This window comes from Triticum aestivum, chromosome 3D (assembly GCF_018294505.1).
Source record: "Triticum aestivum cultivar Chinese Spring chromosome 3D, IWGSC CS RefSeq v2.1, whole genome shotgun sequence".
Lineage (NCBI taxonomy): Eukaryota > Viridiplantae > Streptophyta > Magnoliopsida > Poales > Poaceae > Triticum > Triticum aestivum.
This window is the reverse complement of record NC_057802.1, coordinates 18,613,169-18,626,962: the sequence shown is the minus strand read 5'-3', so window position 1 is coordinate 18,626,962 and position 13,794 is coordinate 18,613,169. Positions and strand designations below refer to the sequence as shown.

Below are 13,794 nucleotides of genomic sequence, written 5' to 3'. Positions count from 1 at the left end.
GAAGCTGGAGAGCCTCCGAACACGCCCTTAAAGGAAACAAGCTAGTGGATCTGAATCGTCACAACCTTGGAAAGGAGCTCCCTTGCTTACAAGCCCTTCCTTCAAACTTCCTCTCTGCAAGCTGCTAGAAAATCTTGACCATCTATATGTGACTAACAACATATAGTATATGCGACAAAGGGTATATTGTTGGATACTCGAAAGAGATTACTCTGGATATTTGTGACATATAATTTCTATTTTATTAGATTGGGGTTCATAAAGTACAAATATTTGCATTTAGAAAAATTATACAGAATATGTCAAAAAATTGTTTGTTTAAATAAAAAATGCTGACATTAATATTATTAAATTTATGAACATCTGTTAAATAGAAAAATTATTCGTTTATTGTTTGATTAATAAAATCTTCATTTATTGTTCGCTTAAACAGAAACATGCTCACATAAAAAAATCGAACACTTATTAAATTTCTGAACATCTATTAAATAGAAAAATTATAATGAAAATATATCAATCAGCGACGGGTTTATTGTTTGATTTTTTTTCTTTTTCATTCTTGTTGTTTTTCGTTTTTCATTTTTGTTCTTTAAAAAAAATGCTCACATTTCTGTATTTAGACTTAAGGTTGGATTCGATCCCCACTCCTCGGGCTGGACGAATCCCCCTTGGTCCCTCCTTAAATACCACCTATGCCAGTTTTTTTAGGGTTTGGAATTTTTTTGGGTTAAGTTTTAGCATTTTCCACTCTTTGTCATAGACACAGAGTTGGCGAGACCTCATGTACCATGTGTCATCAGGACCCCACTGCCTTAATCAAGTACTTTATATGGTATTCGCAATTCAGATTGCATATCTCAAATTTGAGAAATCGATTGACCATCAGTAACCACATTGGAGTTGGTTCGTTTGGTGTAGTCGAATTGTCAAAGCCTCCTTCAACAAAGATCGAAAAAACTCTCATCGTAATTTTGGGCCACCTTGTGCCTATCGTCCCGCCCATGGACATGGCTTTCCAAGGGGGGGGGGGGGAGGGTTCATCCCAGAGGACTTCATCTAGGACAAAAATGCATCCATGGACACAACCTAGCTATGAGACTCCATACCTCCAAACGGACATGGAAGCCGATGGCAACCACCGGCAGCGGATGCTAACACCATTCGAGCATATGCCTCCCCCAACTATGGGTTTTTACAAAATATATGCATTTTTAGGAGCAAGATGCTAGGCCCATTCCGATTCATGTTTAAGAATATTGCATGATGGATATGATCAACAATGGTCAAGGGGATTCAATTTTTGAGATGGATGATCAATCAGGAACGAAGAAAAGTGGCAAAGAGAGGAAACACATACACAAACAAATAAGATACTCCATATCCAACTGATCAAAAGGCGACAACGGTGCACCCTTAAGATCAAAATCATTTGTCCCACTGCAAACACCTATCATACTCTCGACAAATGATTCATCGTTGAAGGTAGATCTCCCCCAACTTAAAAAAATCCTAGTAAATCACAAACATTGCAAATTTTCCGCTATTTTTCCACAGCGCCTCACGTTCAATCGAATAAATCAAACAAATTGAATGCAAGGCAAAGGATAGGTTTTTACCTTGTCACCGTTTTTGGTCCCGTGTACGACTGGGAAGGCATCTAAGTTTCATTCGCCGCCGGGACGAAGGGAGGAGGGGAAACAACATGATCCTTGTCTTCTTCCTCTATCTCTTCACTAAGGGCCATTGCGACACCAGCAGGAGTTCAACAGTTGCACGCGACATCATAGAGTTTGGAAACTATGCGCCCAACTCATCGCCGGCAGGGTGGACGAGGTGCTGGTGGGCGAACATCGGAGGTGCATCAACCATTGAAGTTGTAGGATCCGATTCTGAACCGACAGACTGGCACGCACCAGTTGAGGTGGTGTCCGTAGCATTGCCTATGGGGAGTCGGGATGGCCGGAAGCGGACACATGTGACGTTGAAGTGAGGGAGGGGAGGCGACAAGATAGACGGAACCAACACCATTTTCGGGGTGGAGTTCCTGCAAAGAGTCCCCCGCATCTGTTGTATATGGAGGCTCACGACCCGGATTTGGAATGCCATCCAAAACTGTGCAAATGGGGGGGGGGGGGTACGAATGATGATTTTGCACTTCTTGGAACACAAAGCTGCTTTATCCAGAGAAGAGCGACATAATTGCAATTTTACATAATACACTTTGCAATGAGTTGCCGTTGACGAGAACCATCCACACCAAGAAGAATATCGTTGGATCTAGGAACCAACATCACCGCCACGAGGACTCCACCAAGGAAATCCTCTTTGAGGTTTCTTTAGGCGCATGAGCCATCCAAGTTTTCTGGGAACTAAAGACGACAAATGCACCTTGGTCATGACAACAAGTCCTTGGATCAATGAAAACTCCATTGACAAAAAAAATGCCACTCGCATTTGTTGGGAAGGAAGAAGATCATTATCCATCTTGCAGAAGTATCACACAACAGCCAACAAACACCAATATCTAAAGAGAGCCAACGGATCCGGGTACACAAACTCTCACGGTACCTTCATCGACGCCAGATCGGACGCCATCAAGGTAGGGAGATACCGGAGAAACCTTATGCCAGCACGCCATCACCGCCACCCCCTCCTTGATATCGTCGGGGAAACAAAACCTAAGGAGAAAAAAAGAAACAAACAGACGGGTCTCCACCCCTCTTGCCGCTGACGAGGCTGCTGGGTGGGGAAGAGGAGGAGGACTGATGCGACGGTGTGAGAGAAAGCTTTGACGGGGGCAGTTAGAGTCGTGGCCAACTGTACTTGTATGTAACAATGGCAGTTTAGCTAGACCGCCTTCATCACAAAACTAAGAACTATTATGGTGTCCAGGCACGTGGACTTTTCGATAAAGAGATCGAAGGGAGAAGACTCGGGCCGGCGGACCAATTATGTGTGTTTGGGATGTGACCGCAGATTGAGCCATATCCTATTTAGCGCTTCATGGGCCGGATACACGGCTTATGGTAAAAGGCACACACCCTTCCGAAGCATGTTCTATTGTAACGGGTCGGCCCAGGTATGGGTAATACTATCTCTTCGCATCATATGCTCGCATTGTTTGGTTTTTCTCACCGGTTTTGGAAACCTTCTAGAAGGTTTATCAGTTTTATTCTAGGTGTTTTCCCCTGGTTTTTCTAGGACACATTTTGTTCTTTTTTAATTATTATTCAAATTAATGATATTTTTTAAAATTCATTTTTTTTAAAAAATTATGAACTTTTTAATATTCAAAAGCCTTTTCAATTTTCTGAACATTTACCAAATCCGCATATTTTTTTAAATTCATGAATTTTTCTGAATCCGTGTAACCAACAAAAAGAATCAAGTTCCTGAATTTTTTGAAATCCATGAAATTTTTTGAAACCCGCAAAATTTGTTAATTAGTTAACTTTTTCCAAAAGGGCAACGGTTAACGGGTCAAGTCAAAAGATCAACCGAATCGAAGGGAATTTTTTAGGGGACCGAACCGAAGGGAGATGCCCCAAGCGTGCCACCAGTTCGAGTTGGTGGGCCGGGCCACACGAGGCAGCATGTGATCGCCAATTGACCCCAGTGTGTGTGCTCTCCTCATGATGAAGTCACCTGTTCGGCATTTTGGCGCAAATGCTATATCTCACTTATAGCGAGTGTACCTTCGGTCTCGCGTAAAGCATTTACGAGCACTACACTACTGGGCCAGCCCATCACTATAGTGTGTGTTTTCAATTGGTTACGCTGTTCACTTTTAAATGTTTTTCCTTTTATTTCAGTTTTTCTTTCATATTCTTCGGTTGTTTCCTTTATTTGTTTTCTTCTGTTTTTTTTTCATTTTTCATTTTTCATTGCCATTTTCATTTTATCTTTTTTTTCTCATTTTTAATATTTTCAAAATTTCTATGTTTCTTTTTACTCTGTTTTTTATTTATTTTCTTTGCTTATTTCTCAAATTCTTAACACATGCCTACTATTTTCATACACAATGTACATTCTTTGTATATATCAGAATTTGTTTTTTCATACACGTTGTACAGTTTTTGTATACATCTGAAACATTGTTTTTATGCATGTTTAAACTTTTTTAAATACAAAATTAATATAATTTTTCAATTTTGTTTGAAATTGACTCTTTCTTTCATACACACAGTACATTTTTTATACATGTTAAATGTATACATTTCCATATACATTAATAACATTTTCCTACACATGTTTAACCTTTTCAAATACATGATTAACATTTTTTTGAATGAATGCTTGATGACTCCTTTTTTTGAATATACAAGTTCTGATTCTATCTTTTGATGTGATTTTCTTAAGAATGAAATATATGGATGACATCACTTTTATATCTAGGTTTGAAATGAATACAAATCAAACTAAGACACGCAATATATACAAAAAAAATCATGCATACATATAAGTAAAGATGCTATTTTACCAAGCACCCATGAGATGCCTATTGAGTTGACCGATGCTATTCAATACCAAGTATAAACCCCTTGTAGACACCTTATCTGTACATAGAAAATTCTATTCACACCTAAGATATATAAACATGCAACTTGCCCTGATATTTGCTTGAGCTTACATTTTAGACCTATCTCCAAAGATATTTAAGGATACAAAAACAAGCATTCTATATAGGGAAAATCCATCCGAAGATATAGGGAAAATCCATCCTACCACCAGTCGAAGGATGGATTTTCCCTATATCTTTGGGAAAATCCATCCTACTTGCCCTGAATTTCTTGATTAACCATCCGAAGCTGGCCGTTGAGGATGAATATTCAAGAATGGTCCTTTTTGAAAGCCCTTATCACTAAAAGCAAAAATAAGCAAATGGTTCTTCAATTGGAATTTTGGTTTATAAGATAAAATGATTTCTAGTTTGTAAACATTGTGATAAAACACATGTGAGAGTAGAGCATGGCATGATACAATGGACAGACCATAGCGTTTGTGCAATCTGTGGTAAAAGTACTGTGGATGAAGCATAGTAAATGATTGATGTGAGGGAACAAAATTAATTGAATAAGCAACATGTGTGAAATGTATTATACATCGGAGCAGAACCGCATTGTCATAATCTCCAAGAAATGGATGGCTTAGCCATGCAGGAAGAACATCATCTCTCCTCAAACAACAAGAACAACTAACAAGAAGGGGGAGAGAGTAGAACTTACACCATAGGCTTGGTAGCAGCCTGGACAATGCTTTTCTTTGTCTCCTCCATGCCTGTTGTGTTAGGTGATCGTGTGGTAGAATCGTGCAGTGGAGAAAAGGAGAAAATAAATAAAGAGAATAGAGGCACGACACGTGCCTTTGGCCAAAGTTTTTTGTGTGTGCGCGTTCCTCGTGGTTGGATGTGATCGATCCTGTGAGCGGATTTCCAACAATTGGTATCTGAGCAAGGTTCAAGATTTGAAGCTGCGCTTGCCCCAGGGTGGCGACCTATTAGCACCTCGGGGCGAGCGATGAAGTCGCTGGGTGGTGCAGCGACAAGGGGACCAGGCGATCGTGGTTCGCCGGAGCGACATGGAGTGAGACGGTAGTCTATCATCGACAAGACGGTGGAAGGAGGTCGTTGATGGGGAGGTGGTGCCGAGGTGCGGCGCTGAAGCTCATGAAGATCATTGTCCGAGAGAGTCGGATGAGTCAAGGAGCCAAGCAAGTTTGCATGATCAGTCGTCGTTGTGTCGGTGAGTCATTGCCGTGTCCAAGTGCTCATCTTGGCGTTGATTCGTTGAAGTGGAAGCTATGTGCGCGGTGTTCCGTGAGTCATGTGTCCATGTCCTCGTGGAGTGTCCTGGTTGCGACCAGTGTGGATTCGGTGTGATGCCGAAGGCGGACGATGATAGGCGAAGCCATCATAAAGCGAGGATGTGTGCGAGTAGTGGAGAGTAGATCTGCTGCAAGCAAGTACAATAAGTATGGTGTGGACCGAGTGCAAGGCAGAGGCTAAGCAATGACGGTGGCACAAGAATGTGGAGCAAGGAGGTTCTGCATGTTTCCATGTGGGTCATACTTAGCGTATGGACATGATGGTTGAGTCGAGGTGTCGACAAGTCGTGAGTCAACAATGAGTCAAGACAAGACGGAGCACATGCAAGATGGCATGTCAAAATTAGGGGGAGATTGTTAGGTAATCTTGTGGTAGAATCATGCAATGGAGAAAAGGAGAAAATAAATAAAGAGAAAAGAGGCACGACACGTGCCTTTGGCCAAAGTTTTTTTTTTGTGCGCGCGTTCCTCGTTATTGGATGTGATCGATCCTGTGGGCAGATTTCCAACATGTTGTCCCTCAAACCCCCTCGTGATTAGGGCTCGCTGCGCTGCGAAGCGCCACGCCATTGAGGCGTGTCGGCGCCGTGGGAGGTGAGGACCGGCAGAGCCGAATGGGTTGCCCTTTTTCCCTGCGGTCGCTGCGGCTTGCTCCGTTTGGTAGTGATGTTCAAAACTCTAAATTCAGTATCAGCTATTTCCTCTTCTATTTTTTGGATCGTCATAATACTTTGAGATGGAGCTAATGGTAACATTTTCATTTTACAGAACTAACTAGCTTGTTCTTTTATTTGCAGTATTGATGGTCCAAGTAGTCGGCAAAGCAAGTATCTAGTAACTGATCCTATCCAGGATGCATTGAAGGTATCACATCGTCCCCGTCATATTCTCATTCCCCTGATGAGAAGTCATTCTACAGAATGCTGATGTAACAATTCTAACTTGCAAGCTATAGGCTAGTTTCAAAGGAAACCTGTCATGAGCATATGCCCTGAGACTAGCTGGGGTCCACACGCGTATTTTATATTTAAGAACAGTTGTAGTCTATCATGGTCTCTGTGTTGTTGGATTAGTGTAGAATATAACCGAGTCTCTGTAAATTAGAGACTGAGTGGCTGGACTAAGCACTATGTAAACTGGGCATTTTTTCATTATTTGAATTCAGGAAGAACAATATCAATCTACTTCCTTAGTCTCCTCCTCACACTCACACTTCAACAGAGCCAACATGGTTCCTGGCCATCTTCGACCCTTCACACCTGGATGTTGCATGCAAGGGAGTAGTTTTTTTTTTGTACAATAGAGTACTGTATTATTTGTATCCAGGAAGACTACTATCAGTCCAAAAGAGTACTGGATTCAAAAGATATTCATTATTGTACACTGATGGACAAACTATCATGGATTATCATGATAGTTTTTTTTTGTACAATAGTGGTCCAGATAAGAGGAGTGCCACTGATCTATCTTCATACACACATCTTTTGAATTCAGTAAGAAACTTAGGATGGTCGCTAATTACTTGGCTTAGGTGTTTAGCGGCATTTTGATACAAATACCATAAACAAAGGCGATGTCGTGTTTCTGGGAAAACCCTTCCAACAACATTTATAATGGCAGCACATTGATCAGTGAATATTGTTTTAGGTTGCTTACCAGACATAGCTTGTTGGAAGGTTCTAAAAATCCACTAAAAGGTATCCGTAGTTTCAGTATAAAGCAGTGCTGCACCAAAAAGAATAGTTTGCTTGTGATGATTAACACCAATAAACGGAGCAAATGGCATTTGAAACTTATTTGTTGAAAATGTGTTGTCAAAGGAAAGAGCATCTCCAAAGATAGAATAATCCATGATAGTTTGTCCATCAGTCCAAAAGATATTCATTATTGTACCATCATCATCAGCTATTTGCATGGCATAGAAAAACGAAGGGTCCTCAGCTTGCTTGTTATTTAGATACTCCATTAATGTTTGTGCACCCTTGGTTTCCATATACTTCGAGCGCTCACTTCGTAAATAATTGTTGCAGTCCATTTGCAAGAAGAGCACTGCATCTTTACCATACCAAAGCTCACAGAAATCATATATTTCAGCTTGTTTAGTTCCCGATGTCCTCATTTGCTTTGTGGCGGTCGGCATCTAACAGTTGACGTTGCGACCTAAGCATGTACCTCTTATCTGGACTTACAAGCTGATGATTGTGATCGAGCATTACCTTCTGAACACTCCAAATACCCTCCCGAGTGATGCTGAATTGAACACGAGCCATGCAAGCAGTACTCGAAATTGCTCGTTGTTTCCTGGCTACATGTGTTGGATTAGTGGCCTTCACACCTGCCTTGCTAGACACAAAATATCTGGAACTTGAACTGTTATCTGCTCTACACTTAAGGTGGCACTTCCTAATGCTGAATCCTTTGGTTTGAGCATAAGAATTGTAGAACCTGTATGCCGCTTACTCTGATTCAAAGCACATCCCAACTCTTGGAGCATTACTTTCATCATTCCCTGGTGGGCTGCTCGTCCTCGGTGGAATTGTGTTCATTGCCAATTGCTACGAGGGGAACCAAATCAATCGAGATAGTCCAAAAAGAAGAAATTCCAAGGAGAGGTTTCCAGAAAGAAGAAATCTTTGATTGTACTAGTACTGAACTCACCATGGGTGGAGCTGTGGGCAGAGCAGGTTTCGGTGGAGGGGCTGTCGTACCTTGATCCAGTCCCTCGTTGCCGCCGTACCTTGATCCAGTTCCTCGTTGCCGCCCGTCGGGCTACGTCATCTTGCCGTGATTAATCAAGATGGTCCAGAACGAAGAATTTTCAAGGAAGAGGATTGTACTAGTGCTGAACTCACCATGAGTGGAGCCGTAGGCAGGCAGATAAGGTTCCGATGGAGGGGCTGTTGTACCTTTATCCGGTGCCTCGCTGCCGTCGTCGAGCGGCGTCATCTTGCCGTGCCGTCGCCGTCAAGATGCAAAAGGCAGAGATGGGTTTCTGTTAGGAAGATGAATGGGATTCAGATTAGAAGCTGAAAGAGCAGGGGAGCGCAGGGAAGGGGGTGGGCTGCTTTGAGATTCGGTTGTCAGGTATCACACAGGAAACTGGGTCTCTAGTTTGGCTGTGTATGACCAGGTCTTATACGATTTTTTTTGAATTGGGACAAGTATATATGTAAAGTGGCAAAAAATGATGCGAGCAACTAAACACACCCTCAGAGACGGGTCACCCTTGAAAAGTAGAGTTCAACACTAGAGAGAGACTGGCCATCCAGAAGTATATATCTCGTGCTACATAGACTGGTAGACGACATTTTTGGCATGGAATGCCAAAGTCAAATTAGCCGGCTGCACGCGGCGAGACAAGTCCAAACTGCACCACAAACTTGAGTGCAAAACCAGGATGAACTGTTATAGTCTCAAATCATCACGTTCTTGAAGGCTTTCCGCTGCACACGAAAGAAATATCCAAAATTCAGGCATGCATCCCAGCTCGTTGCTACTGATCCTAACAATCTTACCAATCTTGTCCACGTTGCATCCACCGGCAGCCGCCGCCAATGGCACGGCCCAAGACGCAGGCTGCCCGCCGGTGACATGCGGGAACCTCACCTTGGCGTACCCGTTCTGGCTGGCCGGCCAGGACAGGTTCTCCTGCGGCCCGCCGGCGTTCCAGCTCACCTGCAACGACTCGGCGGCCGGCGCTTTCGTGGGCACCTCCTACATGAAGGTCCTTGACATCGACTACGGCAACCGCTCCCTTGTCGTCGTCCACGTCCTCGTGGCCGCCGATGTCGCGTGCAACATCTTGTTCAACGTGTCCTCGGCCTTCGCCATCACCGACAGGTTCAGCATCAGCCGCAGGAACAGGGAGCTCTACGTGCTGTACAGCTGCAAGGAGAGGCGTCCGCCGCCTGGTGCTGCCCCGGTGACCAACTGCAGCCCCAACACCAGAGGCATGTACGTGTACCTCGGGGGAAACTACGGCATGGGCCAGCCCCCGGCGAATGAAGGGAGCTGCGAGACCGCCATATTTCCGGTGCTCGGGGCGGAGCCGGCAGGCATGACGGCGGCCAATTATAGACAGCTCATAAAGGGCGGGTTCCTACTGGAGTGGGAGCCCGTCGGCGATTGCAATGCCTGCAAGGCGAGCGGTGGGCGGTGCCGCTACGATGCCAACACATCAGCGTTCACGTGCCTTTGCTCAGACGGTAGCATGCACCAGTCGACTTGTGGTAAGCTGCCTGCCATGAGATGCATATTTTCTGTCAGAATATGCAATACCATCACTATATTGATAATCTGTTCATCTTCATGCAGATACTAAACACAACAGGAGGTTCACTTTGATAGGTAAGGTTCATAGTATACATAATGTTTTAAGCTGCTTCATGCTCAATTGCTCACATCTAACTGTACCTTTAATGCACTTTCAGTTTCGCTGTCTGCTGCGTCTATCTTGGTTTTCGCCTGTCTTGCATGTCTGATGTACCGGCAGAGGAAAAATATCAGATCAGCAATCTTCAGAATTTACTCTAGCAATACATCAAATATCGACGAAATGCTAAGAAAATGCGAATCTCTTGCCCTGAAGAGGTACAAGTACTCACAGCTGAAGAAAATAACAAGATCATTCAAGGATGAGCTGGGAGAAGGTGGATATGGTGTGGTACACAAGGGAAGCCTGCAAGATGGTAGAATGGTTGCAGTGAAGCTACTGAAAGGATCAAAAGGCAATGGAGAAGATTTTCTGAATGAAGTTATGAGCATCGGCCGGACTTCTCATGTTAATATTGTCAGTCTGCTCGGTTTTTGTTTAGATGGATCTCACCGAGCACTTATATACGAGTACATGTCCAATGGTTCTTTGCAGAAGCACATTTATTCAGAGAGTTCCAAACAAGCCATCGGATGGGGGGTGTTCCTAAAGATTGCGATCGGTATCGCACGAGGGTTGGAGTATCTACACCAGGGTTGCAACACCTGCATCATCCATTTCGATATCAAGCCTAACAACATCCTCCTAGATGATGAGTTATGTCCCAAAATTGCAGACTTTGGTATGGCAAAGCTATGCCACCTCAAGGAGAGCGTCCTTTCAATGGCCGAAGCGAGAGGGACGGTTGGTTTCATCGCACCAGAAGTGTTCTCTAGAGGCTTTGGACTCGTCTCCACAAAGTCTGATGTTTACAGCTATGGGATGATGCTCCTAGAAATGGTCCAAGGGAAGAAGGATGAGAAAGGAAAGGCAGACAGCTCTAGTGAAACATTTTTTCCACATTGGGTTTGGGATAATTTGGCGAGTGAGTTGCATGGATCCAAAGCCAAATATAGAACTGAAGAAATCGTAAGAAGGATGACCTTGGTTGGATTGTGGTGCATACAGATGAACCCTGAAAGCCGCCCATCCATGAGCAGGGTTATAGAGATGTTGGAGAGGAGCATGGGTGAACTGGAGATGCCGCCGCGGCCGTTCCTCTTCTCTCCGGTGCACTCGACAACAGCTTCATCCTATGCATCTGTCCAAGTCATGATGTCTTCACCATGATGTGCATTAGGCTCTGGTGGGTGCTGAAACAATATTTGACAAAACCATTAGCAGCAGTGTACATGTAATTCTTGTCAGGCTTACGGTTTTAACCTCATTGTATTATCTCATATTTAGATATTTAAGAATGTAATTACTATCCTGTAGAGCTGCCTTCCAACAGTTGGGTTGCCTTCCAACTGTTGCTGACCAGTTGCAGCAACCAAACGTGTTGGCATAGAGAAAAATAAACATGGCCAAAATAGTCCGCGTTCCTGTTCTCACCCACCACTGGCACATGACACAACCCAGAAGCAACTCAGCTTACATGTCATCTTCTCAATGGCCTTCCAGTCATTGTTAGCAGTCCCTGTTGCTAGCAAGAGCTTTCATGGTTACGGCCTTGAGCTGCAAACCGGGCAGACGCGGGGACCTGGCCATGCATCCCATACATGTTCTCACTGCCCGTAGGTGGTATGCAGCCGCTGTTGATATATTCACAAAATTTTGTTGAATTTTACACGAAAGCGGGAACAGCTCCTGCCAGGGTGCCCATCGAGACCATTTTCCTGGGCACCAACTTTTCCATTCGTATTCAGCACTGAGCTGCTCCTTGTCAGTATCAACACCACCAATGAGGACCTCGTCTCATTCCACAACTGTTGTGTGGTCCACAGAAACTGGAGGTCCTCAACCATCAACCGAAGCAGCACATCTGATAAACTCAGCAAACGTTAAGATTCTCAAGAAAACCAGCGAATTTTCTTTTGAAGCCATTATTATGTTACTAATATTTTTTGCTCATGTGAATTATATGAGAACACGAGGACTAGATGCAGAGAAAGACTTGACTGAGTTAGACAGAGGCATCTACGTATATAGATTGCAGTCAGATCATACCCTGGACCAAGTTAAGAAAAGGGAATGATAGATTAGCCAGGTACTCTGGCTACCGCCTCTCACCTCCTTGTATTCAACTGACCCTGTGTCCTCCAGACCTTCATGCAGTTCATCGGCAGATCTGCTGTCGTTCCGATGTCGCCAGCCAGCTTGGTGTTGTTGGGTTGCTCCCCCAAAACATGCGGCGCGGCGGTGTAACTATGTCAGAGGTCGGAGCCCTTCGGGCTGCTTGTCCCAGAGCAAGCAAATGAGACGACGTGTGTGTTGACGCTTAAATGTGGCACAATCATAGAGGGTAGCTTTAAGTTATAACAAGACTAATTCAAACTTATGATTGGAGGTCACCTCCGGATGGCTCTCTTTAAGAAGATCGAGATGGATATGAACATGGTCTAAAATGGAGCTCTTATGACAAGTTCAAAGATGCTCATGTTAACACCAGATTTAAGAATGACATGAAACTCAATTAAGATTGCTTCTGACAGAAAACGTTTCAACACAAAAGTTGTGTGTCTCGTCGAAACGGTCGATTTTGATATGAAAATTGTCTCAATCCAAGTTCGTATGCAAAAGTTAAAGCCATTGGAATGCAGCCCTGCCAGGAGGCAAAATATGGCGCGCCCCACCAAACAAGTGTCTGATGGGTAGCGCCACAAATCGACTGTTTTGCGTGAGAGATTTGGCCCTCAAGATGGCTTCAAATTGAAAAACGTGCAACACGAAAGTTGTTTGTCTCGTCGAAATGGTCAAATATGATTTTCGGCTCATCTTCATCCGAGACCGTTTGTGGCTTGTGAGACCTAAAACCGAACTGATGCTCCAGACTTACCTAAATCCGAGTTCGGTTAATTTTGGAAAGATTTGGACATGATTTAGACATGATTTGTAGTCCTTTTATTGTACGGAAAGTCCATCCTCCACTTATATACCTAAGGGGTGACGGCCAATTGAACAACACACAATCGAACAATCATCTATCACTTTTTTATCTTTTATCTTCTCCCTTGTTCTTCTTCTTCCTCGTTCTTCTTTCGTTCTTCTTGTTGCAGGGCGACGAACCTCGAGGCCCTAGAGGCGGTCAGGCCGACATATGGCAGCCCATAGCCGCCGCGCGTCCAGACGGGGTCCCTCCTAGGCGCGTGGGGTTTCGGGTCTACAAAAGCATCCGTCGGCTGTCCTGCGTATCACCTTGCCGATGGGATCCCCTTCGACGTGAGCTGCGGTGCATCACCCTCGGCGTTGGAGGAACACGGTGATGTGTTCGTGTGCGAACACACTTTTTGGCGACTCCGCTGGGGACGAAGCTTCAAACGGTCAAAGAGATCGTCATCTAGGGTTCGCAATCTACAAAGGTAATATGAATACCCAATTCACTTATGTAGATGCAAATAATGCATATGTTGTTTAGAACGTTTAATGCGCATAATGTGTCCGCTAGCCCTAGTTTTATCAATCATGCATCTAGTTATGTGTAACAACCGATTCAGAATAATATTCATGCTTCAACTTCATATAATTTTAGCAACATGCCACATATGTAATCCAACTCC

At 43.9% G+C, this 13,794-nt stretch overlaps 1 protein-coding gene and 1 long non-coding RNA gene across 2 annotated transcripts; one reads left to right on the top strand and one right to left on the bottom strand.

Annotated features, from left to right (window-relative positions):
- Positions 1-8,007: 8,007 nt before the first annotated feature.
- LOC123076961 (uncharacterized) lies at positions 8,008-8,906 on the bottom strand. The gene is made up of 3 exons (XR_006436299.1): positions 8,676-8,906; positions 8,482-8,592; positions 8,008-8,378 (listed from the first exon to the last, which is right to left on the bottom strand). It is a non-coding gene; the product is annotated as an uncharacterized lncRNA (long non-coding RNA).
- Positions 8,907-9,296: 390 nt separating this feature from the next.
- On the top strand, positions 9,297-11,439 carry LOC123076959 (LEAF RUST 10 DISEASE-RESISTANCE LOCUS RECEPTOR-LIKE PROTEIN KINASE-like 2.1). Its single transcript, XM_044499132.1, has 2 exons — positions 9,297-10,052; positions 10,254-11,439. The coding sequence occupies exons 1-2, from the start codon at positions 9,299-9,301 to the stop codon at positions 11,363-11,365; spliced, it is 1,866 nt and encodes a 621-aa protein (XP_044355067.1). The 5' UTR covers positions 9,297-9,298; the 3' UTR covers positions 11,366-11,439.
- Positions 11,440-13,794: the final 2,355 nt, after the last annotated feature.

What these genes read in the sequence shown, in the direction of transcription:
- LOC123076959 (XM_044499132.1), top strand. Translation starts at nt 9,299, where the DNA reads ATGCATCCCAGCTCGTTGCTACTGATCCTAACAATCTTACCAATCTTG. An exon ending in CATGCACCAGTCGACTTGTG is followed by an intron (nt 10,053 to 10,253) that starts GTAAGCTGCCTG and finishes ATGCACTTTCAG; the next exon opens with TTTCGCTGTCTGCTGCGTCT.